We start from the raw sequence: 26,415 nt of genomic DNA on the forward strand, positions 1-26,415 counted from the left end.
GAATGGCACAGATATAACCATGTAACTATTATGTCATTACTGTGTAATTACCTATTTTCATGTTTCCTATTCCATGTGGCAGAAGGGAAAGAGCAGTGTATTGATGTAAGTTATTGCCCTACAGTCCTACTTGTCCTTTCTTGTAATTAGCAAAATTAGACAATATTTGCAATTTCCATGAAAGTACAAGGCATTCCTGTTTGGGGTTGAAAAACAACTTGATTTGTAAGGCAAAGCTGTACATAAGCGTTTAGAAGAAATAACACATGGTTTGGCTTGCTTGTAGAAGACAGCATGCGATGGTTAGTGGTCCTCTGTAGCTCAATTGGTAGAGCATGGCGCTTGTAACGCCAGGGTAGTGGGTTCGATCCCCGGGACCACCCATACGTAAAAATGTATGCACGCATGACTGTAAGTCGCTTTGGATAAAAGCGTCTGCTAAATGGCATATTATTATTATATTATAGTGCCAAGCCAAGGGGTAAATTACACTACATAAGGAATAATACATTCTACAGCAAAGCCCAAACAAAGACTATGTATAGGTACAGTATGTTTACAGTAGTTACCACATCTACAGAAAAACAAGCAGCTTATCTCCAAAGAAGAAGATGTACAGTAAATATTAAGTGGATGTACGTATCTTTGTATCTCTTTCTGGTATGACATTTTTCATATTACAGCATATCAGAGTTGTGCATTAAATGTACCATATCAATAGAAAAGAAAAGAAAACATTAAGACAGCATCCACATTACTTGCATCGTATTCACACACATATTTACAAATAACCAGCTTTGGGAAGGACAGGGTTGAACAGTTTGATGGGTAAATTTCATACATGTAATTCAGTGGCACCTACAAATAGCACACATGCAGACACACGGACGCACACATGCAGACACACAGACTCACACATGCAGACACACTTGCAGACACACACACACACCCTTTCAGTCATTCAGACAGCATTTTCCAGGTGCTCTTCACAACAATATCTCAGTATGGGAAGAGGGAAGTCCTAGTGATGGGAGTCTGGAGTATACAGAGCTCTGGTTGAGAGATGGTGGAAGTAGCACTTCCGTCAGAGGAAGCAGCTGGACACAAAGAGCAGAGGGAAGGCTGAGAAATCAGCTACTGACTGCTGGGACGGGAGCACTGACTGTACTATCCACAGGACTGTTGGGAGCTATAAGACATGTCACAGCCTGGTCTGACTAGACACTTCTAACATCTAACTTTCGATTGGCTTTTTCTCAGAACATTTAGCTTAAATGGTTGTTGGTCTGTACTGCAAGCTCCACATTGGCATTAGAAACGAGCATCATTGGCTTTATCTCAAAACAGAAAGCCTTCTTTGACAATCTGTATGAGTAGAAAGCATCAAATGGCTAATGCCTTGAATAGTAATCGCCTGTTTCCTTGTACAGTATGCTCCTCATAACCATGCACTGTTTGAACCTTCCCCATCTTTGGTGACAGTTTGTATACTAAGTAAACACCACGGTGATACAGCAGAACCTGTCTGATGACAAATGTAAACAAGGGTCACACATACGCTACAGGACAGAAGAGGTGCCGACACAAGCAACATATTTACATATTTACAAGGAATCTCCAGCAGGCAACCTCCCATGCTGAATCTAAGCTAATGCTACCTCTCACATCATACACTTATTACTAGCCATACCCAAGGTCAATATATACACATAATCACAGGGACATCAACGAAAAGCTGAAGTCATAGTACCATACTTATCAGTTCATTAGAATGAGACGTTCTGAGACTTAGCCTACTGAATATCATTTAAACCATTGGCCCTAGAATTGTCTGACAAAATGTCTCTCCATCACATAATACCAAAACTGAACATGTGGAATAATACTGACATTAATTCTTAAAAGGTGGAAGGTGGAACAGAAAAAAGGTGAAAGCTTCATTACATGATGTCTACATCTGGAATGATGTTCAAATTTAAGTGCCTTCACCTCAACTCCAACCATTATAAATGCTATATGATTTAGTTTGAGAAAAAAAAACTACATTCAAAACAAAAAACATAGTAATTCAGTTGAACATTGACAACAGAAATGTGAGGCAAACAAAAAAATTATATGAAACATATTAGAAACGGTGAAAGCAACATTGAGAAAAGTCCACTGAAAATAGCACTACTATGGAGCTATAAGATATAGTGTCCATTTCAGCACATAAACTTGATACACAGTAGCTCAATGGCCTGGAGAGTCAAGACTGTGTGTGGCTAATGTCCCATATCCAAGCTTGTGAGACAGGGCCAGATACCATGGAGACAGTGGGTGCCATTCCTAGGTCTTGTCCATGCACTAAAGGCGCCAGGAGCAGAGGCTTTGAGAGGACCCAGTACTTCTTCAAGCCTCTGTCTGAAGGGGGATGCTAATAGCTAGACATACGGTTGGAAGGGGGTGGCTAATAGCTAGACACATTATATGGTAGCGATAGGTGTGGTGGGGTGTTTGGGCTGCACTAAACAGGCACTTTATGGGGCAGCCATCGTGGGCGGGGCCTTACACCCGGTGGACCCTGAGCCTGGTGGCCATCTCTTCCAGGAAGACGTCATCGCTGGCACTGGCCAATAGGGGCTGAGTGGAGGCGTTGCTGCTGCCCACCGAGTTGAGACGCAGGACGTTAGCGTTCTGTGTCCCCTGGTCCACACTCGCACCCTGGGTCACCATTGTAACCGGAAACTTGGAGCTGAAATTCAGATAGATCTACACAGAGAACGAGAAACAGAGAGAAAGAGTTCATACAACATACTCTGTAGTGCTGGAGAGGTGTTTTCATTGCAGTTCTGCTTACTGCGTAAGCAACATGCAGCACGGTGTAAAAAGGACTCTGGTCTGAAGGTGTGAAGGGAGAGGCGTGAGAAGAGAAGACCTGCTCTGTGTTCAGATCTCACTGGCATGTTTCAGAAGTGAGAGTTGAGCTGAGTTCATGAGGAGAGGCCTGAGGTGTCACTGATAGTTTCACCTCACACCCCTGTCTCTCGCACCAGAGAGGACATGACACAGTGAAAGAGGTGATTATGGCACAAGTGATCGATCAATCATATTCATCTCCTTCTCTAACTGTCGTGTGATGTTCAATGGGTACTGAGTGTGTGTGTGGTGTGCGTGCATTAATGGACGGTTGACACATTTCTGTGTGTTAACTGCTATATGGCTGGAGGGCTGACTAGTCTGGTGGTATCCTTAACATGTGGCTCTTGGTGTGGCTCTTGGTGGTTGCGGTGGAGGAGCACACAGTCATGTTCTCTGTTCTCTGTCTGGACTCCCTGTGCCCCTGTTGCCTCAGGGAGGTCAAAAGTAACCCATTAACTAATTCAAAACAACCAGCCAAGCCCTTCTAACAGGCAGTCTCTGATACGTGCCTCCCAACCAGCTGGACTGGCCTTATTAGATGACTGATAAGAAGTGTTCAGCGGTTGGGACGCTTTGATTGATAGGTGGTATTTTAAAAGGTAATACATCGGTCAGGTTTTTCCAAAGAGAGATGGGGAGACTGAGTGTGCTTACAAAAGGCTAGGGCAGTACGCTACTAAAACAAGAGGGCATGTAATATTTTATTGAATTTGTATAGTAGTTCGCTACTATTAAATACAGCAAAATCTCAAGGTGCTTCGACCTTTTGGCACTTCAAAATACAATCTCAAAAGAATATGGAAATGGAATTTACTGCTGGTAAACTCTTGTGAATAGCTTAAATCCATAGTCTGTCAACATGTGTACACAAGCAGGTTAGATGAGAGTGACCTACGTGTTTGGTGGTGTCTGACAGCTGTTGTTCGATCCTCTCCACAACCTTGCTGAAGGAGGGTCTCTTAAAGGGGTCCGCTTCCCAGCACGACCTCATTATCTCATACCTGAAACCACAGCACACAGATTTAGCACACACACATGGCACCAAGCACATACACCTGTTATCTCCCTCATCTCTCTTACAAAGTGACACTGAACATACTTTACAGGCTTTTGTCTAAGTGTATCATTCTGAAAATTGAATGTATTTAGCTAACGTCTAATAACAGTTTTTTAGTTTTAATATGAACTTTTATGGTGAAGACAAATTCATAAGATCTGCCATCTGCTCAAATCCCACATATTCACACCCATGCATAGTACACCCACGCATACACTGCTCCTACTCCCTGATTCTTTCTCAAGACACACACATGCACACGCACCACACACACACTCACATTTCACTCGGTGCAAACTCTGGTGCATCCATTCTGTATCCTTCCTTAATCATTTTGTAGAACTTTGAGTCAACAGGCATCCCAGGATATGGACTGCTTCCTATAGGCCATATAGGAAATAAGATAATAAAAATCAATGAAAAAAATTGAAAACACACACACACAAACACACACGCACAGACACTCACACACATGGATGCAAACACACAGAGGATAATGTGTACGTACGTACCGAGTGAGAAGATTTCCCAGAGCAAGATGCCATAGGACCACACGTCACTCTCAAATGTGTACACACACTCAAATATGCTCTCCGGAGACATCCATTTGACTGGGAGGCGAGCCTGCATGGAACACAAACCATCACAACCAGTCAAATATGTCAGATGCACTCCATGTATTCAGAAAATTCATCAAAGCAAATCTATTGACATCCTTGAAGTAGTCCATCTCCATCGCTTCAGCTGTCTACAGCTGTGGAGGCTTGAGGACCAGTGAGAGGAAATGATTAATGCAGATGCTGTTGATGTGGAATTTCAAACCAATGTTCAGCTCTGCTTGTTCTTGTGTTAGTACGAGAGGTTAAAACTCCCCTAAGGTACTGAATGTTGAGACATTTGTATCTGGTGACCCCATACCAGTGACATTTCAAGTAATTCATAAACACACAGCTGTCAGAGAGTGCACATTAAAATATCACATCCATCAGATATACAGTGGGCTCCGACATTATTGACACCCTTAATAAGATAAGCAAGAATTACTGAATAAAATACATTATTCAAATACTGAGCTATATTGTATGCATTATATTAATGTTATACTAATACAATTAACAAGTCATATACGGTATATATTTTTTTTATACCTCACCTTCGTAAGGTGAGGTATTGAAAGGTATTGAAAACAGAGGTGTCAACTTTTGAGAAATACAAATATTACTTGTTAATTGTATTAGTATAACATTAATATAATGCATACAATATAGCTCAGTATTTGAATAATTTATTTGATTCAGTCATTCTTGATCATCTTTATCAAGGGTGTCAATAATATTTGTCACTGGCCTACACACAATATCCCATAATGTCAAAGTGGAATTATGTTTTTCGATATTTTCATAAATTATTTAAAAATAAAAACCTGAAATGTATTGAGTCAATAAGTATTCAATCCCTTTGTTATGGCACGCCTAAATAGGTTCAGGAGTTAAAATGTGCTTAACAAGTCACATAACAAGTTGCATGGACTCACTGTGTGGAATAATAGTGTTTAACATAATTATTTTATGACTACCTCATCTCTTTACCCCACATATACAATTATCTGTAAGGTCCTCAGTCGAGCAGTGCATTTGAAACACAGATTCAACCATAAAGACCAGGGAGGTTTTCCAATGCCTCACAAAGAAGGGCACCTATTGGTAGATTGGTAAGAAAAACAGACATTGAATATCCCTTTGGATGGTGTATCAATATACCCAGTCACTATAAAGATACAGGTGTCCGCGTCCTTCCTAACTCAGTTGCCGGAGAGGAAGGGAGTTTTCTAGGATTAAATCAAACGGAACGGCTAGTTGAGAGCTCCATGAAAACTGTTATGCCTAACATTTTTAGAAGCATTAGACCAGAACCTTGAACTTTGACATCTAAATTTGAACATTAGTCATGAAGATTAGGCTATTTTCAGGCAAAATTCTAAAGGAAAACCTGGTTCAGTCTGCTTTCCACCAGACACTGGGAGAGGAATTCCCCTTTCAGCAGGACAATAACCTAAAACACAAGGCCAAATATACACTGGAGTTGCTTACCAAGAAGACAGTGAATGTTCCTGAGTGGCCGAGTTACAGTTTTGACAGAAATCTGCTTGAAAATATATGTCAAGACTTGAAAATGGTAGTCTAGTAATGATTAACCACCAATTTGACAGAGCTTGAAGAATTTAGAAAAATAATAGTGGGCCAATATTGTATAATCCAGGTGTGCAAAGCTCTTAGAGACTTACCCAGAAAGACTCACAGCTGCAATCGCTGCCAAAGGTGATTCTAACATGTATTGCAGGGTTTCCCAAACTTGGTGCTGGGCCCCCCCCGGGTGCACATTTAGGTTTTTTCCCTAGCACTACACAGCTGATTAAAATAACCAACTCATCACCAAGCTTTGATTATTTGAATCAGCTGTGTAGTGCCAGGGCAAAAACCAAAATGTGCACCTGGATGCCCCAGGACCGAGTTTGGGAAACCCCGATGTATTGACTCAGGGGTGTGAAAAATTATGTAAATTAGATATTTATGCATTTCATTTGCTAACATTTCTAAAAACATGTTTTCACTTTGTCATTATGGGGTATTGTGTGTAGATGGGTGACATTTTTATTTTTATTTAACACAACAAAATGTGGAATAAGTCAAGGGGTATGAATATTTTCTGAAGGCACACTTTATATCAATACTTTGCCTGTGCTTGACTATTCCATTGATGGTATTCACTGCAAAATGTCCACGGCAGTATCTATAACTCATATTGAGATCTACAGCGAGTGATGGGGCAGACTTACATTGCCTTTGACTACATAATTGGAGTCAGTGGTGATGTCACGAGCCAGGCCGAAGTCACAGATCTTTGCCACTCGTCCCTGGGTCAGGAGAATGTTCCTGGCTGCCAGGTCTCTGTGGATGCACTGAACACACACACACACACACACACAAACAAATAATGAAACATAATGTAATAAGATAGCATAAGGTAACATAAGATAAAATAACATACTGTAGAACATTCAATACTACTAATACATTGTGACAGTGCATTTCCTTTCCCAAAATCTGTTCCATACACACCCAGACACTAATACAGGGCCTGGCTGTAGTCTGGTGTCCGCTTGCCTTAATGCCTTATACATTTTTCAGTAGCATGCTCAAACATGCGTTGTGGACCTGTTGACCAGCCATGGAAATGTGATCCTGGTATTGTTTGGAAAGAAAGAGGATGGAACTAATGTGTGTGTGCGGCTTAGTGTGTGTCTAAATGTAATCTCATACAATAAACCAACAATACCAGTGGAAAGGGTGCTTTCCAGAGAATGGTTGGACATTCATATTTCCATACATTGAACCAACAATACCAGTGGAAAGGGTGCTTTCCAGAGAATGGTTGGACATTAATATTCTCATACATTGAACCAACTTTACCAGTGGAAAGGGTGCTTTCCAGAGAATGGTTGGACATTAACATGATCTACCATCATGGATTTCACTAGCTGGACTTAATTGCAGATTACAAAATAGACCTGTTGTTCTAGATAGCTAGTGGTGAGGGGTTTCAGGAGCTTATTAGGAGAGGCGATCTTCTGTGAGGACATGAAGATTTACATTTTTGGAAGCCAGGAAGTCCATGCCTTTGGCCACTTGATAGGAGAAGCTGAGCAGATCCTCTGTGTCCAGAGAGAGACAGTCCTCATGGAGCATCTCACTCACATCTGGCTCACTACTGGAACCACCTGAGAGAAAGAGAGAGATGGAGCAAGATAATTAGAGAGGTGTATAGAGGGAGCAGCATTGTGTATAAAGGTAGCTTCATTGTTTATAGAGGAAGATACATTGCAGGTTGTATACATTCGCTCTCTGAAATTATAAATGTGACAATTATCAATGAATATCAGAGTGGATGTCTTGCCTGCTTTGCCCATCGAGCACCTCTTCTCTGAGGAGAAGCCATTGGGCAAGACGCCAGTGACAGAAGGCCTCATATCCACGTAGCCATTCCTGCTGTCTCTGTGAGGAGGAAAGGAGCAGTCTGATCTCAGTTCAGCTGCCATTCCAATAGTACACATTACTCCTACACACTGGGTAGGAAATCCTCCCTTATATAAATCATGAATCTCCAGATACATTTACTGTAAGTATGTTTTCTCAACAACAACAAAGAGTACTTCATGCTTATTTCAATTGGGGAATTTTCAACAACGGCAGTGGTATTTACTTTCGTGAGCAGGTGAGATGACATAAGCAACAGCACATACATACCGAACATACTGTGCTGTGATAATTATACACCACTCAACTACCACCCTCTCCTTGTAATTGTAAAGAGGCCACACTAACCCAGCTGTAGCTGTCTCCCTCTGCAGCATGACATTCCTGTAGTAGCAGTCCTCCCCTAGCTTGGAGCAAAAGAACGTCTCTCTCTTCCTCCTCAGAAAGTTGAGGAGATCACCAAAGCAGCAGTACTCTGTGATCACCAGGGTTGGGCCTGAAGACAAGGAGCACAATTGCCATGTCACATGAGAGTAGAAATAGAACACATAGAACCAACACACAAAAGACAAACAAAGATAAACAAAATACTCTGACTCATAGACACGCCAATACAATCACAGCAAGTTTCAGGATAACCGCTTCTACATCATAAAACATGATCCAATGCTCAACAAGCCATAAAATCATTGGTGATAAAAAAAGGGGGGGAGTGTTCAGATTATTACTGTATCTCAAATACCTCTGACAAACCCAGTTCCCAGTTACCCACACCCTTCAGATTGATGATACCATAGAATTAGAATTCTAATCTTGAATAAACTCTTCTACTTCTAAGGCTGGTACAGTCCTCCAGACCTACTGCCCCTTACCTCCAACAGTACAGGCTCCAAGCAGGTTGACAATGTTCATGTGGTTTCCCAGGTAACTGAGAACTTTCAGCTCTGACATCAGCGCCTCCTTCTCAGTGGCATGGGCACTGGCTGTGGAAAAACCATCAGAACATGATCATTTTAAAGTGCTTCAAAGTCATCATCAAAGAAAATCTGGACTCGTGCTAGTTTGACCTCATGCTAGCACAAACACCTCTGGCCACTGTTGATGTCACAAGCATACATACATCAATGCAAACACGCATGCACACACACAAACAAACACACACACACACACACATACACTCAATAGCTAGTCAAATAGATTTAGTCAAATATCTGTTGAGGGTGTTCACCACTCATAATTAGGGCCAGGGGTCCTCTCTGACCGTATGACTTGACCAGGTCTGATCAGTCAGACACCATAAAATACACACATTTGTCAAATGTGTCTCTTTTTATTGCTATTAAACTTGTCTGAGGCTGCGCGACCAAAGGTAACCATCCTGTTCTGCCCCCCTGGAAGCCTCTTCCCCAGAGCTAAAGAACCGAATCACGTTGTGCGTATGTGTTCACTTTACTCACCCTCTTCTGAACCCTTCTTATCAACTAATTTGATCGACATGATGATGTAGCCTACGTCTATTTCTGAACAGCTGATATAAAAACTAGCTGTGATTTGAATGAACATTCCACAAATATATATACACTGAGTGTATAAAACATTAGGAACACCTGCTCTTTCCATGACATAGACTGACCAGGTGAAAGCTATGATCCCTTATTGATGTCACTTGTTAAATCCACTTCAAATCAGTGTAGATGAAGGGGAGGAGACAAGTTAAAGAAGGATTTTTAAGCCTTGAGACAACTCAACTCAATATTAGGAAGGTGTCCTTAATGTTTTTTACATTTACATTACATTTACGTCATTTAGCAGACGCTACTAAGGATATAATTGTTACTAAGGATATTTCAGTAGCACAAGCAGGACACAGTCTACACATTGCATTGGGGCAAAAACAATCTGCGTTTTAACCACAACTAACATAGAACCATTAAAAACTGAAAAAATAACACTACTACTTTGACTGCCTGTCTGCCTCCTGCTTAGCTAATCAATGTTTGCAATGATGATAAAAAAACAACATTAAATCACTATTTAGACTGCCTGTCTGTGTCCTGCGTGTCTTTGATATGTTGCGGCAGCGGAGGGGGAGAGAATCCCGCTCATGCGCAGAAGCGTTGGTTGTTTAACTATCTGGAAGAAGATTCCAGAGAATTCTGCAACGCAGCCACTCCAAAATGTTTTATTATCACTTCTGTCATCACTTCTGTCTTACGTTTGAGCATTTTGACCGCCACTGTCATCACTGTATCAGCTTTGGACATTCCATAAGCAGTAGCCTCCACCACCTTCCCAAAGGCTCCGGAGCCCAGAGTTTTCCCTGCAGACAGACATGGAACACAACCAGACTAATGTTATTCCATCATGTTTCCCACCCACATCCTAGCTCTGACTCCTGCACCAGGGATCACCAGTTTTACCCTGCAAGGGCAGGGCAAGCAGACACCAGGACACGCAGAATCCTGTTTGGGGTGGTAAAAAAAAAAGAAAGAAACAACACAACAGAACATTTGCTTAAAGGGAGGGGTTGAGGTTGTTTATTTAAGAAAAAAGCTACATTAAATACATCATGCAGTTAGTGTATGCTCACAGCTATTGTAAAAGTGTAAAACTTTATTTGCACACCCTATATGGTGTGCAAATAGGGTGTGCATCCATCATTATGAGACCGCAAAGATACATTGGCTGGCTCCAAATACCAAAACAAAAGACTTATTTCAACAGCTGCTGCTATGGCTTGATACTACACATCTTAAATAGACCTGGGTAATACTAAAAACAAACTGAACATCATACAGTTCTGGATTAGAGATTATGGATATACTGTAAGAGATGTCTGGGACAACCTCCATGCTTGGTGATTAACTTTGCTATTCCAAGGAACTCACCGAAACGCAGTTTGTCCCGGGGGAACTCCCACTGGTGGTTGTATGGGAGCTGGGTAGGGTCAATATACACATAGTTGTTTCCGTGGATACCTTCAATGACTTTCCACTGGATCTGGTATTTGGGTTTCTGTGAGGCAAGCAGGGAGTAATATTAGGAGAAGTACAGAGGACGCCATAAAACTAACATCAATCATGAGACTTCAGCACATGGTGAGCTACTGTACCTTATCGTTGGCTGTGAGTTACTGTTTGTAATTTGCCAAGTTTATACACAAGTGTGTAACCATTAGTAGAAGTGGGTGTGACATGCATGAGAAGAGGTGAGTCACCTGCAGGTACTTGTAGAAGAGCACTATGAGGATGACGCAGAGGAGGGCAGCTGCTGACACAAAGCCAATCAGCAGAGGGGTGAAGAGCTCATGGGGCACTGTTCTCTCTGTAGGGACAAGCACACAACACAGAGAGATATAGAGATATCAGTGACAAAGCGAAAACAGGTTTTTAGAAATGTTTGCTAACTTAAAAAAAAAATAACATAAGTCTTATTACATAAGTATTCAGACCCATTTTTTCCTGTGCCTATGTATTATTGGATATTCGTTACAGTGTATTTGCCAGGGATGATAGTTTCCCCTGTGCCTGTTTCATTGATCGCTATTTGAGCGCATTTGTGTGTCTACGAAGGAATAAACTCTATTCGGTGATTACCCTCCTGCGCCTGACTCCTTTCCATCACACTCATCACAGAATCACCCACCTGCTATGGAGTCAGCGGGAGAAGAGCGCATGCCTGGAGTCGTGGCACGGGTCCAGGAGCATTCCACGATGCTGGCCAGCTTGGGGGAAGCGATGGATCGGGTTCTTCAGGTTCCAACGTCTGGAGAGGAGAGGACACGATCTGTCGAGACCAGCTGGCCAACCGGATCCAGCCACCTACACCCCAGCACCCGGCGGGATCCAGATATCCCGACCACGGGCGTTTGATGGGACGGCGGCACTGTGCCAGGGATTCCTCCTCCAAATGGAGCTGTACTTCTCCAGCATCAGGCCGGCGCCATCGGAGCGGTAGAAGGTGTCCGTCCTCGTTTCCTGCCTCTGTGGGAAAGCCCTGGAGTGGGCCAACGCGGTGTGGAACGAAGGAGGAGCCGCGTTGGAGGACTACGGGGAGTTCGCTCGCCTCTTTCGGGCGGTCTTCGATCACCCGCCTGAGGGTCGAGAGGCGTGCGGCTGGTCCACCTGAGGCAGGGGATGAGGACCGCGCAGGACTTCAAGTTGGAGTTTCGGACGCTGGCAGTGGGGTCCGGATGGAACGAGCGGGCCCTGATCGACCATTCCGGTGCCATCTGTGGGAGGACGTCCGATGGGAGCTAGCCTGCTGGGACACCATGTTGTCCTTCAATAAACTGGTGGACATGGCCATTCGTTTCGATAACCTGCTGGCAGCCAGAGGACGTCCTGGTAGGGGTCTGCCCGTTTCCACCCCGGACGACTCGGTCCCGAGCTGATGGAGCTGGATGGAGCCGCCGGCCGAGAGAGCGGAGGAGGACAGCGACAGTGCCACTCTGGTAGTCAACGTTCTTTTGGGCCTGGAGTCGGCAGGCACTCACACATCACCCCAGGTATGGAACACCCACACTTGTTCAGAGCCCTCTGCTGCGCACTGTACCCTACCTATCCACTTTCCCGATCACATGGTAGTTCCCCAGTGTAAGGCGCTAGTCGATTCAGGCGCAGCTGGAAACTTTATGGACAGGGCATTTGCACGCCGTCAAGGCATTTTATTGGTTCCCCTATCCATTCCACTCCCCATCAGAGCACTTGATAGTCGACCACTAGGGTCCGGGTTTGTTACGGAAGTCACTATACCAGTCACCATGATCACCCAGGAGACACATTGTGAGCAGGTTATTTTTTCGATCATTGAGTCTCCTGCTTTCCCTGTGGTATTAGGTATCCCTTGGCTAGCACTCAACAACCCCACCTTCTCATGTCCGCAGAGGGCTCTCACGGGGAGGTCGCGAGAGTGTCAGGGTAGGTGTCTAGATGTTTCCGTTGGTGCAACTACGGTGGAAAGTCCAGACGGTACCTCCACCTTGCGCATTTCCCCCCGAATACCTCGATTTGGCGCACGTGTTTTCTAAGACTGAAATTACCACCTCATCGGGTGGGGGATTGCGTGATAAACCTTTGGATAGATGCTGTACCTCCCAGGAGTCATGTGTACCCCCTGTTGCAGGCTGAAACGGAGGCTATAGAAACATATGTCTCAGAGTCCCTGGGCCAGGGGTATATACGTCCCTCCACTTCACCCACCTCCTCGAGTTTGTTCTTTGTGAAGAAGAAAGACGGCGGTCTGCACCCGTGCATTGATTATCGATCACTGAACAAGGAGACGATTAGATTTAGTTATCCTCTCCCCCTCATTCCTTCAGTGATTGAGTCAATGCATGGGGTACACTTCTTCACTAAGCTAGATCTCAGGAGTGCACACAACCTGGTGCGGGTTCGGGAGGGGGATGAGTGGAAGACAGCATTCAGCACAACCACGGGGCATTAGGAATACCCGGTGATGCCCTACGTTTTGATGAATGCTCCATCCGTCTTCCAGTCCTTTGTGAACGAGGTGTTTCGGGACATGCTTGGTCGCGGTGTGGTGGTCTACATCGATGACATCCTGGTCTATTCCGCTACTCGCGCCGAGCATGTGTCCCTGGTTCGCAAAGTGCTGGTCCGACTGTTGGAAAATTACCTTTATGCCTAGGCAGAGAAGTGTATGTTTTTCCAGCAGTCCGTCTCCTTCCTCAGATACCGCATTACCGCCTCAGGTGTGGAGATGGAGGGAGATCGCATTTCAGCCTTGAGTAATTGGCCGACTCCAACCATGGAGGTGCAGCGCTTCCTTGGCTTTGCCAACTACTATCGGAGGTTTATCTGGGGCTTTGGCAAGGTTGTAGCTCCCATTATATCCCTGTTGAAGGGTGGGCCGTCCCGGCTCCGCTGGTCTGCTGAGGCTGACCTTCAGGAGACTGCGGGGTCTGTTCACCTCAGCTCCGGTACTGGCCCACCTTCACTACCGTTCGTAGTGGAGGTGGATGTGTCCTAGGTAGGGATAGGCGCTGTCCTGTCCCAACGCTCGGGCACGCCACCCAAGCTCCGCCCCTGTGCCTTCTTCTCTAAGAAGCTCAGCCCGGCGGAGCAGAACTACGACGTTGGTGATTGGGAGCTGTTGGCTGTTGTCCGAGCTTTGACCGTGTGGAGGCATTGCCTCGAAGGGGCGAAACACCCTTTCCTCATTTGGACGGACCACCATAACCTGGAGTACATCCAGGCAGCGAGGAGGCTGAATCCTCGCCAGGCCAGGTGGGCCCTATTCTTCACCCGGTTTGATTTTACACTGTCATACATTCCGGGTACGAAGAACGTGAAGGCAGACGCACTGTCCCGGCTGTATGACACAGAGGAGAGGCCCAGAGACAACACCCTCATACTCCCGGCCTCCTGCATTGTGGCGCCGGGAGTATGGGCGATGGACGCGGATATAGAGCAGGCATTACGCACAGATCCATCTCCACCGCAGTGTCCAGCTGGGCTGCGGTACGTGCCTGCTCTTATCCGTGATCGTCTGATCTTCTGGGCACACACGTCACCCTCCTCTGGTCATCCAGGTGTCGGTCGTACAGTGGGCTGCTTGATCGGAAAGTACTGGTGGCCTACCTTGGCTAAGGACGTGATAGTGTACGTCTCCTCCTGCTCGGTGTGCACCCAGAGTAAGGCACCAAGGCACCTCCCAGCTGGTAAGCTACAACCTTTACCAGTTCCACAACGACCATGGTCTCACCTTAGTATTGACTGATCTTCCAGTATTCACCTCCAGCGCGCCGTGTGTCGTCAGAAGGCCAACGCTGACCGTCACCGCAGTGAGGCTCCGGTTTTCGTACCGGGGGATCGGGTCTGGCTCTCGACCCGGAATCTGCCCCTCCACCTGCCCTGCCGGAAGCTGAGCCCGCGGTTTGTGGAGCCGTTCAAATTCCTGAGGAGAATCAACGAGGTCACGTATAGGTTATAACTTCCGGTGGTGGTCGGTGGCACTCCACCAATCAGGCCTTTCTGGAAGAGTGGCCAGACGGAAGCCACTCCTCAGTAAAAGGCACATGACAGCCCGCTTGGAGTTTGCTAAAAGGCACCTAAAGACTCTCAGACCATGGGAAACAAGATTCTCTGGTCTGATGAAACCAAGATTGAACTCTTTGGCCTGAATGCCAACGGTCACGTCTGGAGGAAACCTGGCACCATCCCTACGGTGAAGCATCATGCTGTGGGGATGTTTTTCAGCGGCAGGGACTGGGAGACTAGTCAGGATCAAGGGAAAGATGAACGGAGCAAAGTACAGACAGATAGTTGATGAAAACCTACTCCAGAATGCTCAGGACTTCAGACGGGTGCGAAGGTTCACCTTCCAAGAGGACAACGACCCTAAGCACACAGCCAAGACAACGCAGGAGTGGCTTCGGGACAAGTCTCCGAATGTCCTTGAGTGGCCCAGCAAGAGCCCGGACTTGAACCCGATCTAACATCTCTGGAGAGACCTGAAAATAGCTGTGCAGCAACGCTCCCCATCCAACCTGACAGAGCTTGAGAGGATCTGCAGAGAAGAATGGGGGAGAAACTCCCCAAATACAGGTGTGCCAAGCTTGTAGTGTCATACCCAAGAAGACTTGAGGCTGTAATCGCTGCCAAAGGTGCTTCAACAAAGTACTGAGTAAATGGTCTGAATACTTACGTAAATGTAATATTTCCGTTTTAATTTTTTATAAATTAGCAAAAATGTCAAATAAACTGTTTTTACATTGTCATTATTGGGTATTGTGTGTAGATTGTTGAGGGGAAAAAACTATTTAATAAATTTTCGAATAAGGCTGTAACCTAACAAAATGTGGAAAAAGTCAAGGGGTCTGAATTATTTCCGAAGGCACTGTATGTAGCATGCTGTGGTGTGGTGAAGCATTTACATTTAAGTCATTTAGCAGACACTCTTATCCAGAGCGACTTACAGTTAGTAAGTGCATACATTATTTTATTTTTTTCGAACCCGCAACCCTGGCGTTGCAAACGCCATGCTCTATCAACTGAGCTACATCCCTGCCGGCCATTCCCTCCCCTACCCTAGACGACGCTGGGCCGATTGCACGCCGCCCCATGGGTCTCCCGGTCGCGGCCGGCTACGACAGAGCCTGGATTCGAACCAGGATCTCTAGTGGCACAGCTAGCACTGCGATGCAGTGCCTTAGACCACTGCGCCAGTACTGCTGCTGTTGTTGTGTAAAACTGCTGTATAATAAGTCTTCCTTTGTATACTGTAGCTGTTTGTGGTGTTATTATTTTCCTAGCTCTGTACACTAGGTGTAATAAGCTCTTTAGCCATAAGAGGCTTTCTCTCCATTTCAAATCATCTTAGAATGCAGAGTCTGCAGGAACTAATCCTCTGTAAATCTGTCAGTGGCTTTTAAAGCTCTCCCTCCATCCCTCTATTCTTTCCCTACAGCTTCCTGCCTCCTTTGCTGGCCACGTCCAAAATTCCCACAGTGTTTAAACATTCAAAGTGGCAAGGACTCCAACTGTGGTCCAGACTTCCCTGCATGTCTCCACGTGTCTGCCCTACTCCACTGAGCACTAAGGCCTGGGCACAAGCTCCCACAAGCCTGTCGTGCCTGGCTACACACTCCTCATCCATATTGCCCTCCCACATGGCCACTGTACCCAGGCAGCTTCCCCTCCACCTCTACACCATCCCAATCTCATTCTCCATACCCACGCTAAGATAACTCTCTTCTCACTCTGGTTTCAACTGCCGTCATACTAGACTAGCGCATCAGACAGTATATAAACAGAATGTTCTAGAAAGTTGGATTTGTGGTCCAAAATTACACTATGCCCCTACCACTGATTATCATTTCTGCTAGTAAGTGATGAGACATTATCACAAATCCCACAGGTTTGTGGTATCTCTCTCCGCCTATGTTTACCTAACAGACTCCAGCCCTATATCAATGTGTAATATTGCACCTCTATTTATAGGTAAGATCTATTTCAAAAACCCAAGTATTTCGTAAACATTCAGCTGAACCTAATTGCGAAATCCTTCAAGTTGAACTGAAGAGTGTTGATGGTACGGATCACTTACATGACCTTGATCCACATAAAGAGAAACAGCTGTAACGCTGCACCTCAGGTTAGACATAATGAGAGCAGGACTGACCTGAATGGCCTTCGTGACCTGAATGTAACACAGCCTAGACTTTAGTTAGTACTGCATAACTGACATTAATTCAGTTTTTTCGTATTGAGTATTATCTATAAAAAATATATATCTACAAGCTCCCCCCCCAACAACCCCCCACTCATTTGTATACTGCTATGTGTGTGTGTAAGTGTGTGTGTGCATGCGTGTGTGTCACCACAACTCACCACTGATAGAGAACAGTGTGTAGGCCTGCTCTCCCTCCACTGTGGCCACACACTCCAACGTGTGGAATCTTCCCGTGGTGATGTTCAGCCTGCTCTCTACCTCCGTCTTCCCAAAGGAGGGACTCAACAATGTCACTGTGACAATGTCCTGCTCCTCCTGAGTGGCGTTCATCTGGTGGGAGCACCTGAGGGACGGGACAAACTTTCAAGCAAACTAATGTGACTGCATTTGGATGTCGTTTTTAGTTGATTTCATTTAATGTTGCTTGTTTCATGTGTCTCTATAAACACAACAGTTGTAATTGTAACATGGATGAATGTGCTGTTATGAGTATACAAACAGGAGACTAAGGGATCACATTAGATCAGGACATTTAAAAGTGAGGAAATGTTGATTGAGATACAGGTCATTTAGAGTCAACCATCCCAACTTTTCCCTATTCTGTTCACCATGTGTGCCCTCAAAACAACAGCCAGGTACAGAGAGTCTTTGGACAGAACTGGGGCATGACGCGTACAAGCATACATTGGTCTAAAATGTTTGTAAATAAAACCTCGCTGTGCCAGGCTAAATCAATCCATCCCCTACAATGCCAGTCTTCCACACCAAACTAAAGGATATACTGTATGTTCTTCCATGTCAGCATCTACTAAAACAACAATACCTTAGAGGTACCGGAAGTGAAAACAATCTCAATTTCAATAAAAAAGTACATAATCATAATAGGACAAAGGTTGACATCGCCCAACTATCTCAGTGCCTCTCTCATATATGTGTGTGTCAATAAAGTTTGATTTTAGACATTGAGGCATTCCAAACCATCACCTTGTGCCTTATGTAAACAAACAAATTAAATAGACATTTCAAGGGTAACTGTACGCATGTTTGTTTGAGTTGGACAGCTCTCTAAGTCGATTTGATCATAATTGAAAGTGATAAGATAATGATTAGCCAATCGCCTCTGACTCATTACCAGAGTTTCCTTGGATTGGTGTTGCTATGCTTATCATTATAAATAACCGGGAGTTATGAATATTACTACTGTTCCCTGAAGGAGGGAACGAGGTATAACATACTTTGGGGAGTCAACAACCCATCCTATTCACCTGAAGCAAACTGAAATCACGTCCAATGGGCCAATGGATGCCGAGCCAGCCTCGGAAGCTCCGCCTTCCTGGCTATAATACCAGGGCTCACCGGTATTATAAAAAAAAGAAAAAGAAGGGCCCTGTTCAAAAAGCTCTTTCAAAAACATCAAAATGTCCACCAAAGAGATCTGAAAAGGAGAAACTCCCTCAATCTGACACCAACCCTGAAACGTGTGCCACTTATATGTATATAACTCTCTCGTAGACGCGCACAGGCCGACTGTATAGTCGTAATCACGTTTGCGGGTAAGCCCCTAGCCGTCAAATTCAACCGTTCAGTCATGGGTGCCAAATCCTCCCGTGCGCCTGGGACAATAGATCCCGACGACATGGAACCCCCCACGGGACCCCGCCCAACAAGCGAATTATCTCCGGGAACCAGGGTTGTCTGGGCCAATGGGGAGCCACCACAATCAACAACAGACCCTCTGCACGGTGGCCTGAATCAGGTCCACCAGAGGAACGCATAGAGCAGGGGCCGAGGCCACTGATACGCCAAAGCATCCGTTCCCAATGGAGCAACCAGATCCCTCATTGAGAAGAATAGACGACAATGCACGTTTACTCGCGAAGCGTAAGACCTACATCGGCCATGCAGAACCGGTCCCAAATCTGGGCCACCACCGAGGGGTGCAGTTCCCACTCCATAGAGATAGGACCTTCCCTTAAAAGTAGATCTGCACCCAAATTGAGAAAACTGGGAAGATACGTTACCCTGAGCGACAGGGAATGTGCACTGCTCCATATGAGCAGATAACGAGCCAGGTTAGGAGAGAGTGAGACCGCCTCCCTCCCCGCCTGTTGATGTACGCCACCACCATCCTGTTGTCGGACCTTAACAACACATGCTGGCCCTCCAACATCGGAAGGAAATGCCTCAGCGCTAGCAAAACAGTCAGTAGCTCTAAGTAATTGATATGCAGCGCCCTTTGCGCTGTTGACCAAATCCCTCTTTCCGAATAGCTAACACACAGCGCGACCCAAAACTCGCAACATCTAGAGGGACAATTCCTTTCTCCCCACTAACAGACAGCTAAGTCAGAGCCGAATCTTGTAGCCTTTGTGTGCTTGAAAGGTTTCTAAATTGTGTGACACGTTCTTCCTTCAGATGAGCTGAAGAGCGGAACATTTTGGAAATAGATGCGAGCCCCGGTATTATAGCCAGGAAGGCGGGGGTTCCCGAGGGCGGGCTCGCCATCCATTGGCCCGTTGGGCATGATGTCAGTTTGCTTTAGGCGAATAGGATTGGTCATTGACTCCCCATAGTATGTTATACCGAGTGACTGACTGAAAGGGAACTTCCTAGAACATACTGTCCAATCCCCAAATCATAACACAGTCCTCTTGTGCCAAGCCAACAAACCAATCACAAATCATCTCTGTCCAATCCCTAATCACATAAGGGTAATCTCCCTTCAGTCCACCAGCAAGTCATGCTTGTCCAATTCCACATCTGCTTCTACTGTGGGAAGGTCAAGATAATTAGACCATGTTGAAACCCTCTTACTGAGGGTTGAAACAAATATCTTCTCAGAGTAACATTAAGTAATTACAGTTACATTAAAACATTCCCTTGATCTATCAACGCAGTCCAATTATAGCATGCCATTGTGAGTATGTGTGTGTTCTCACCTCATATAGGGCTGTTCACAATAGTACCAGGTGATCTGTGGGGCGGGGTATCCCTTAGCCACACATCGCACCTGTCCGTCCACCGGGCCCTCATGAGATACAATCTCTGGTTTACCTGACAGGAGCACAGAGATGTTAGTGATGATGCCAGGTGGGGATTCTTAGCATGAATGACTAGTACTCACACATTCAAACATACTTACACTGACACTCCAACATGTACACACACACTCACACATAACACAGGAACACATTCGCCACACACACACTTCCACACTCATCACATACGATGCTGCTACTGTCTATTATCTATCCTGTTGCCTAGTCACTTTACCCCTACCTATATGAACATACAGTGGGGGAAAACAGTATTTAGTCAGCCACCAATTGTGCAAGTTCTCCCACTTAAAAAGATGAGAGAGGACTGTCATTTTCATCATAGGTACACGTCAACTATGACAGACAAATTGAGAGAAAAAATCCAGAAAATCACATTGTAGGATTTTTTATGAATTTATTTGCAAATTATGGTGGAAAATAAGTATTTGGTCACCTACAAACAAGCAATATTTTGTTGTTTGAACTTGTTATCAGTATAAAAGACACCTGTCCACAACCTCAAACAGTCACACTCCAAATTCCACTATGGCCAAGACCAAAGAGCTGTCAAAGGACACCAGAAACAAAATTGTAGACCTGCACCAGGCTGGGAAGACTGAATCTGCAATAAGTAAGCAGCTTGGTTTGAAGAAATCAACTGTGGGAGCAATTATTAGGAAATGGAAGACATACAAGACCACTGATAATCTCCCTCGATCTGGGGCTCCACGCAAGATCTCACCCCGTGGGGTCAAAATGATCAGAAGAACGGTGAGCAAAATCCCAGAACCACACGGGGGGGACCTAGTGAATGACCTGCGGAGAGCTGGGACCAAAGTAACAAAGTCTATCATCAGTAACACACTACGCCGCCAGGGACTCAAATCCTGCAGTGCCAGACGTGTCCCCCTGCTTAAGCCAGTCCAGGCCCGTCTGAAGTTTGCTAGAGTGCATTTGGATGATCCAGAAGAGGATTGGGAGAATGTCATATGGTCAGATGAAACCAAAATATAACTTTTTGGTAAAAACTCAACTCGTCGTGTTTGGAGGACAAAGAATGCTGAGTTGCATCCAAAGAACACCATACCTACTGTGAAGCATGGGGGTGGAAACATCATGCTTTGGGGCTGTTTTTTCTGCAAAGGGACCAGGACGACTGATCCGTAAAGGAAAGAATGAATGGGGCCATGTATCGTGAGATTTTGAGTGAAAACCTCCTTCCATCAGCAAGGGCATTGAAGATGAAACGTGGCTGGGTCTTTCAGCATGACAATGATCCCAAACACACCGCCGGGCAACTTGAAGGAGTGGCTTCGTAAGAAGCATTTCAAGGTCCTGGAGTGGCCTAGCCAGTCTCCAGATCTCAACCCCATAGAAAATCTTTGGAGGGAGTTGAAAGTCTGTATTGCCCAGCGACAGCCCCAAAACATCACTGCTCTAGAGGAGATCTGCATGGAGGAATGGGCCAAAATACCAGCAACAGTGTGTGAAAACCTTGTGAAGACTTACAGAAAACGTTTGACCTGTGTCATTGCCAACAAAGGGTATATAACAAAGTATTGAGAAACTTTTGTTATTGACCAAATACTTATTTTCCACCATAATTTGCAAATAAATTCATAAAAAATCCTCCAATGTGATTTTCTGGATTTTTTATTTTATTTTGTCTGCCATAGTTGATGTGTACCTATGATGAAAATTACAGGCCTCTCTCATCTTTTTAAGTGGGAGAACTTGCACAATTGGTGGCTGACTAAATACTTTTTTCCCCCACTGTATCTACCTCAATTTCCTCGTACTCCTGCACATCGACTACGTACTGGTACCGCATGTATATAACCAAGCTATCATTGCTCATTGTGTATTTATTCCTCGTGTAAATTCTTTTTCCTACTATTATTATTTTATTTATTGTATTCTGCATTGTTGGGAAGGGCCCATAAGTAAGCATTTCACTGTTAGTCTACACCTGTTGTTTACGAAGCATGTGACAATAAAAATGTGATTTGAAGTAAATTGGCAAACTAATATCCTAAACTATTTTCCCTAGTTATGGGCCTGTACGTCAACTGTAATGCTCTGATTTACTGTTTTGATGGTTGGGAGAGAGGGAGAGAATAAGTGTTTGGACTTTAACATGGTGAATGGTCTGTGAAAATCTAGTCATAAATGCCACATCATGTTAATGCTTAATGACTTAATATTGATAGTATGTAGAAATTAAGTCTCTAACTGCCCATTTCCTTACATAATGTATGTGTGGCTCCAGGGCACAGAAAACATTTAGAGAATATAATGTTACGACTTACTGATTACGTAGACCGAAAATGACTGATTGACTGTTGCATCACCATTGGAGGCATAAAAGGTGTAGACTCCACTCTCTGACGTTTTCAAACGCACCAGCCTCAGCACACTGTTGTACCTGGTGATTGAATCAACAACAACATTTAAAAAACAACTCACGTTATAGAAGTTGATTTTTGAAAATAATCATCAGCGCAGTGCTCTGGCTAGGTCAGAAACTGCCCCATGGTTATTTATCACCAGAAAGCCAGTTATTTTCCCACAGTTTAACTGCACAATACTCCCACTCACTAAAAGCCCTGAGGCACTAATTAATTTCTAGTGTGTGTGTGTACCTGTGTTGGTGGTTCTGTGTGGTGATGACATGGTCGGAGGTGTTCCTGAGCTGCTGGCCAGATAAGCTCCAGGTGAAGGTGTGTGGTTTGGGGTAGGCCTCCATGTCCACACGCAGGGACAAACTCTCACCAGCACGAACACGCACTGTACCGTTGTCTGACGGAGTCAGATTAATGAAGCCTCTATCTGGAAGATAAACCACCCACACGTCAGACAGAATGACGTCACAGTGCCTGTGATATATTCTAAACAAAACCACTTCATTTCCACTTAGGTTTTCAAATTAGTGTTTTGATAGTTTCACGTCATGGAAATACATAATACAACCCATTCAAATTGAGAATTTCAATATTGATCAGCAGTAGTTTTATATAATTGACCATACACTGTAATGCCATACTCACCATAGACGTCCAGCCAGATTGACTCAGAGCTGATCCCCTTCTCATTCTGACCCTCACATCGATATCTCCCAGAATCCCGTGCCCTGACAGAGTTGATGTAGAGCCTAGCGCTGCGGACGTGTTTGATGGGCTCAGTCAGGATGCGTGAGGCGTTCTCCACCGCCGGTTGCTGTGGATACGAAGCCCACACGGCATCCTGTCAATCAACACCCAGAGATGTCTAGAGATTAACCCTGTTAATCCTGGCCTGGGCTGCATTCCTTCCCTCCCTGGCCAGGGGGATAGGAGGGCTAACTTCTCTCTCACACACACACACACAGGCGTAAACACACACCTCACCGTGACGACCCTGAGAAACGTAATCCTGCAACCTGCCATCACACTGGTTTCTCAAGATACTGAAGTTTCAATCTTGGAGCGTTTTGGACTCTCTTGTAAATGCTTCATAACTCTTATAGTCCCCTCTAAATCTTACAAACATTGTTCTGAGAGCTTTTGTTATAACTTGATATCCCTGAATTTGACATCTATCTTTTCAGCTTTTCCAATAAAATTCCAATCTCAATCTCTCTTTCAGTCAATATGTTGGAGATCTGTCCTTGGTATCCCTCCAGCCTCCCTGGCCAACCCCCCAGAGAGAGGGCAAAGGGTTCTCACCGTGCCGGGCGGTGCAGCCCACTTCAGCTTGATGTCTCCGTTGACGTTGGTGGTGCTGCAGGTCAGGGTAAGAGTCTGGCCCCGCGTCAGGACCACCCTCTTGGGTTCCTGCATCTCAATCACAGGGGCTGCATCTGGGACTGAGATAACATTTTTTGAATATAAAATAAAAGATCTGGATACACATTCCAGAACACACACACATATAATGCTATTTTACCTGGGCGCACAGTCAGATCATAGTGATGTGATTTAACGTGGGCGCCGCCAAGTCTGCCAGTGCAGATATAACAGCCCTCGAAGGCCTTCTTAGTGTCGTAGATAACCATGCCCTGCTCCAGGCTGGCAACATAGTGGAGGCCAGTAGGGAGGGCACCGCCATGACACGGCTCCAGGCTCAGGTTGACCACGCCCGGGTCGGTTGCTAGGCAGGGGATGGAGGCGCTGTCTCCCGCATGTGTTAGGATACTGAACACTATGGTCTTTCTAAAGGCATGATCAGGATCTGCCAAAACAACAACTTAAAATCAACAGTGTGGTATGAAAACAACCTCAGGTAGACTGTACAAAAATTATATTTGGATCAACCTAAAAAATTATCACTTAAACTGGTTAGAAGTAAATTAATTATGTTTTCTCAATTGATAAATACTACATTTGTTGAAACCAAATAAATGATTTAATGCCAACTGTTTTATTTGATTATAATGAAACCTATATTTGAAGTTGCAACCTATTTCTTTCAACACTCAACTTACTTTTCCCCTTTGGTTCAACCTAATAAATAACAACATACAAACTAATATTTCATGTAAATACATTACATTTTGTCCACCATGTCGTTCCAAGTTCACTTTTTAATTTGGAATTACCTACCCAAATTTCTTCAATTGGATTACAAGCAATTAAATAAACTCCCTGTAAATTGAGAAATTAAGTTTGTTCAATAGCTTGAAATAACTTACAAAATAGTTTCATATTTAGCAGCCACAATTTCATAACCAAATATTAGCTACCTTAACATAGAACATGCTTCAGTTTCACATGCACTTATGCCAGTATCATTACAAAACCTGGCAGTATAGAAATTTAAGTTTGAATGTCGATTACAATAGACCACATTAACTGGGATGACATTCACTCTCATGGGTAGCCAAAAAGAACAACCTGAAAACCATGCCCCCAATAAGTCACGCCTCCAAATCTTCTGCAAGGCTGCCACCGCTACATTGCCCCTACCGCAAGCGTTGAAAGCAATTCAGAAGCTTTCATTCAATTCAATTCCAAAAATCACATTGATCTGTCAAATTTGTTATTTGATATCAGACAAATTGAATAGAATAGGTTGAACAAACCAAAGTATAATTTTCAATCATTCCAATCAGTAAAAGCACTTCAGATTAACAAAGGCGTCGTCCCACTTTTTACAGTGTATATGGAAAGCTGTACGTATGTACTGTATGTATAATACTGAGAGAAGAGATTAGGAGATAGTGCTAATTGTGTTAGCCAAACATTGAGACAGATCCAGTTTGCTCTTTAGGCAATAATCAATCAAAAACTGACACACACACACACAGTAGGCAGTTTCCAAGAAATAAGCAGTTCTATCTAGATGTACTGCCCTATGGTCATGGTACTAGTCTAAGTAGTGTTGAAGATCCAAAGACTGATCCAAATACCTATCGATCCAGGAGACACTTGTAAAAACCTTCATGCACAAACACAACCACAAACAATTCCCCTCTAAGAAAAGGTTTTATCACTTGTTCTGCCTCAAAGAAATGTTCACAAGATCAGAGCAAAACAGGTACCTTTCCCATGTGCACACTTTCTCCCGCCCCCTCTCTTTCACTCACTCACTCACTCACTCACTCACTCACTCACTCACTCACTCACTCACTCACTCACTCACTCACTCACTCACTCACTCACTCACTCACTCACTCACTCACTCACTCACTCACTCACTCACTGATACCCTGATACACATAAACATATCACATCTCACATACACATCTCACATACATGCCCACACAGGCACACAGGGCCATGAATGTTCAGTCAGAAACACACACCTTTGACAAAGACGTAGACAGAGCTCTGCTCTCCACTGCTCTCCTCCAGGCAGATGTACCGGCCCATGTGGACAGGCTGAGCTTTGGGGATTTTCAGGTCGGACGCCCCATTACTCCGCACCTCGCCCCTCAGTTTTGGACGGTCCTCCCGCTGCCACCGCATCACCTGGTCACCCTGGCAATGCAGACTGAAGGGGGCATTGAGTGGAATGACCAGGTGGGGGTTGCTGGGGGTGATGGTGGGCCTGGAGCTGCCTGTAGTAACATGGTTGGGATCTTCATTACAGTACAGTATAGATAAAACAGACTCTGGATCAGTGGAGGCTGCAGAGTGGAGGACGGCTCATAATAATGGCTGGAACGGAGCGAATGGAATGGCATCAAACACATGCGATCCATTTGTTTGAT

At 44.7% G+C, this 26,415-nt stretch overlaps 1 protein-coding gene across 1 annotated transcript in view; it reads right to left on the reverse strand.

The window, feature by feature from the left end:
• Nucleotides 1-392: 392 nt before the first annotated feature.
• The window catches only part of LOC121540154 (mast/stem cell growth factor receptor Kit), a 34,111-nt gene continuing 8,088 nt past the window's right edge, over nucleotides 393-26,415 (reverse strand). The window contains exons 2-21 of the mRNA XM_045207719.1: nucleotides 26,008-26,262; nucleotides 24,150-24,449; nucleotides 23,930-24,069; nucleotides 23,273-23,441; nucleotides 22,868-23,054; nucleotides 22,535-22,650; nucleotides 20,127-20,241; nucleotides 17,346-17,530; nucleotides 11,210-11,316; nucleotides 10,881-11,007; nucleotides 10,208-10,312; nucleotides 8,865-8,975; nucleotides 8,341-8,488; nucleotides 7,913-8,010; nucleotides 7,609-7,736; nucleotides 6,795-6,917; nucleotides 4,471-4,582; nucleotides 4,239-4,338; nucleotides 3,797-3,902; nucleotides 393-2,751 (exon numbers count right to left, since the gene is read on the reverse strand). Coding sequence (XP_045063654.1) covers nucleotides 2,548-2,751; nucleotides 3,797-3,902; nucleotides 4,239-4,338; nucleotides 4,471-4,582; nucleotides 6,795-6,917; nucleotides 7,609-7,736; nucleotides 7,913-8,010; nucleotides 8,341-8,488; nucleotides 8,865-8,975; nucleotides 10,208-10,312; nucleotides 10,881-11,007; nucleotides 11,210-11,316; nucleotides 17,346-17,530; nucleotides 20,127-20,241; nucleotides 22,535-22,650; nucleotides 22,868-23,054; nucleotides 23,273-23,441; nucleotides 23,930-24,069; nucleotides 24,150-24,449; nucleotides 26,008-26,262 — 2,936 coding nt within the window. The 3' untranslated portion in view covers nucleotides 393-2,547. The remainder of the gene's footprint in view (nucleotides 2,752-3,796; nucleotides 3,903-4,238; nucleotides 4,339-4,470; nucleotides 4,583-6,794; nucleotides 6,918-7,608; nucleotides 7,737-7,912; nucleotides 8,011-8,340; nucleotides 8,489-8,864; nucleotides 8,976-10,207; nucleotides 10,313-10,880; nucleotides 11,008-11,209; nucleotides 11,317-17,345; nucleotides 17,531-20,126; nucleotides 20,242-22,534; nucleotides 22,651-22,867; nucleotides 23,055-23,272; nucleotides 23,442-23,929; nucleotides 24,070-24,149; nucleotides 24,450-26,007; nucleotides 26,263-26,415) is intronic.

The sequence above is a fragment of the Coregonus clupeaformis genome, chromosome 26 (assembly GCF_020615455.1).
Source record: "Coregonus clupeaformis isolate EN_2021a chromosome 26, ASM2061545v1, whole genome shotgun sequence".
In the NCBI taxonomy this organism is placed as follows: domain Eukaryota; kingdom Metazoa; phylum Chordata; class Actinopteri; order Salmoniformes; family Salmonidae; genus Coregonus; species Coregonus clupeaformis.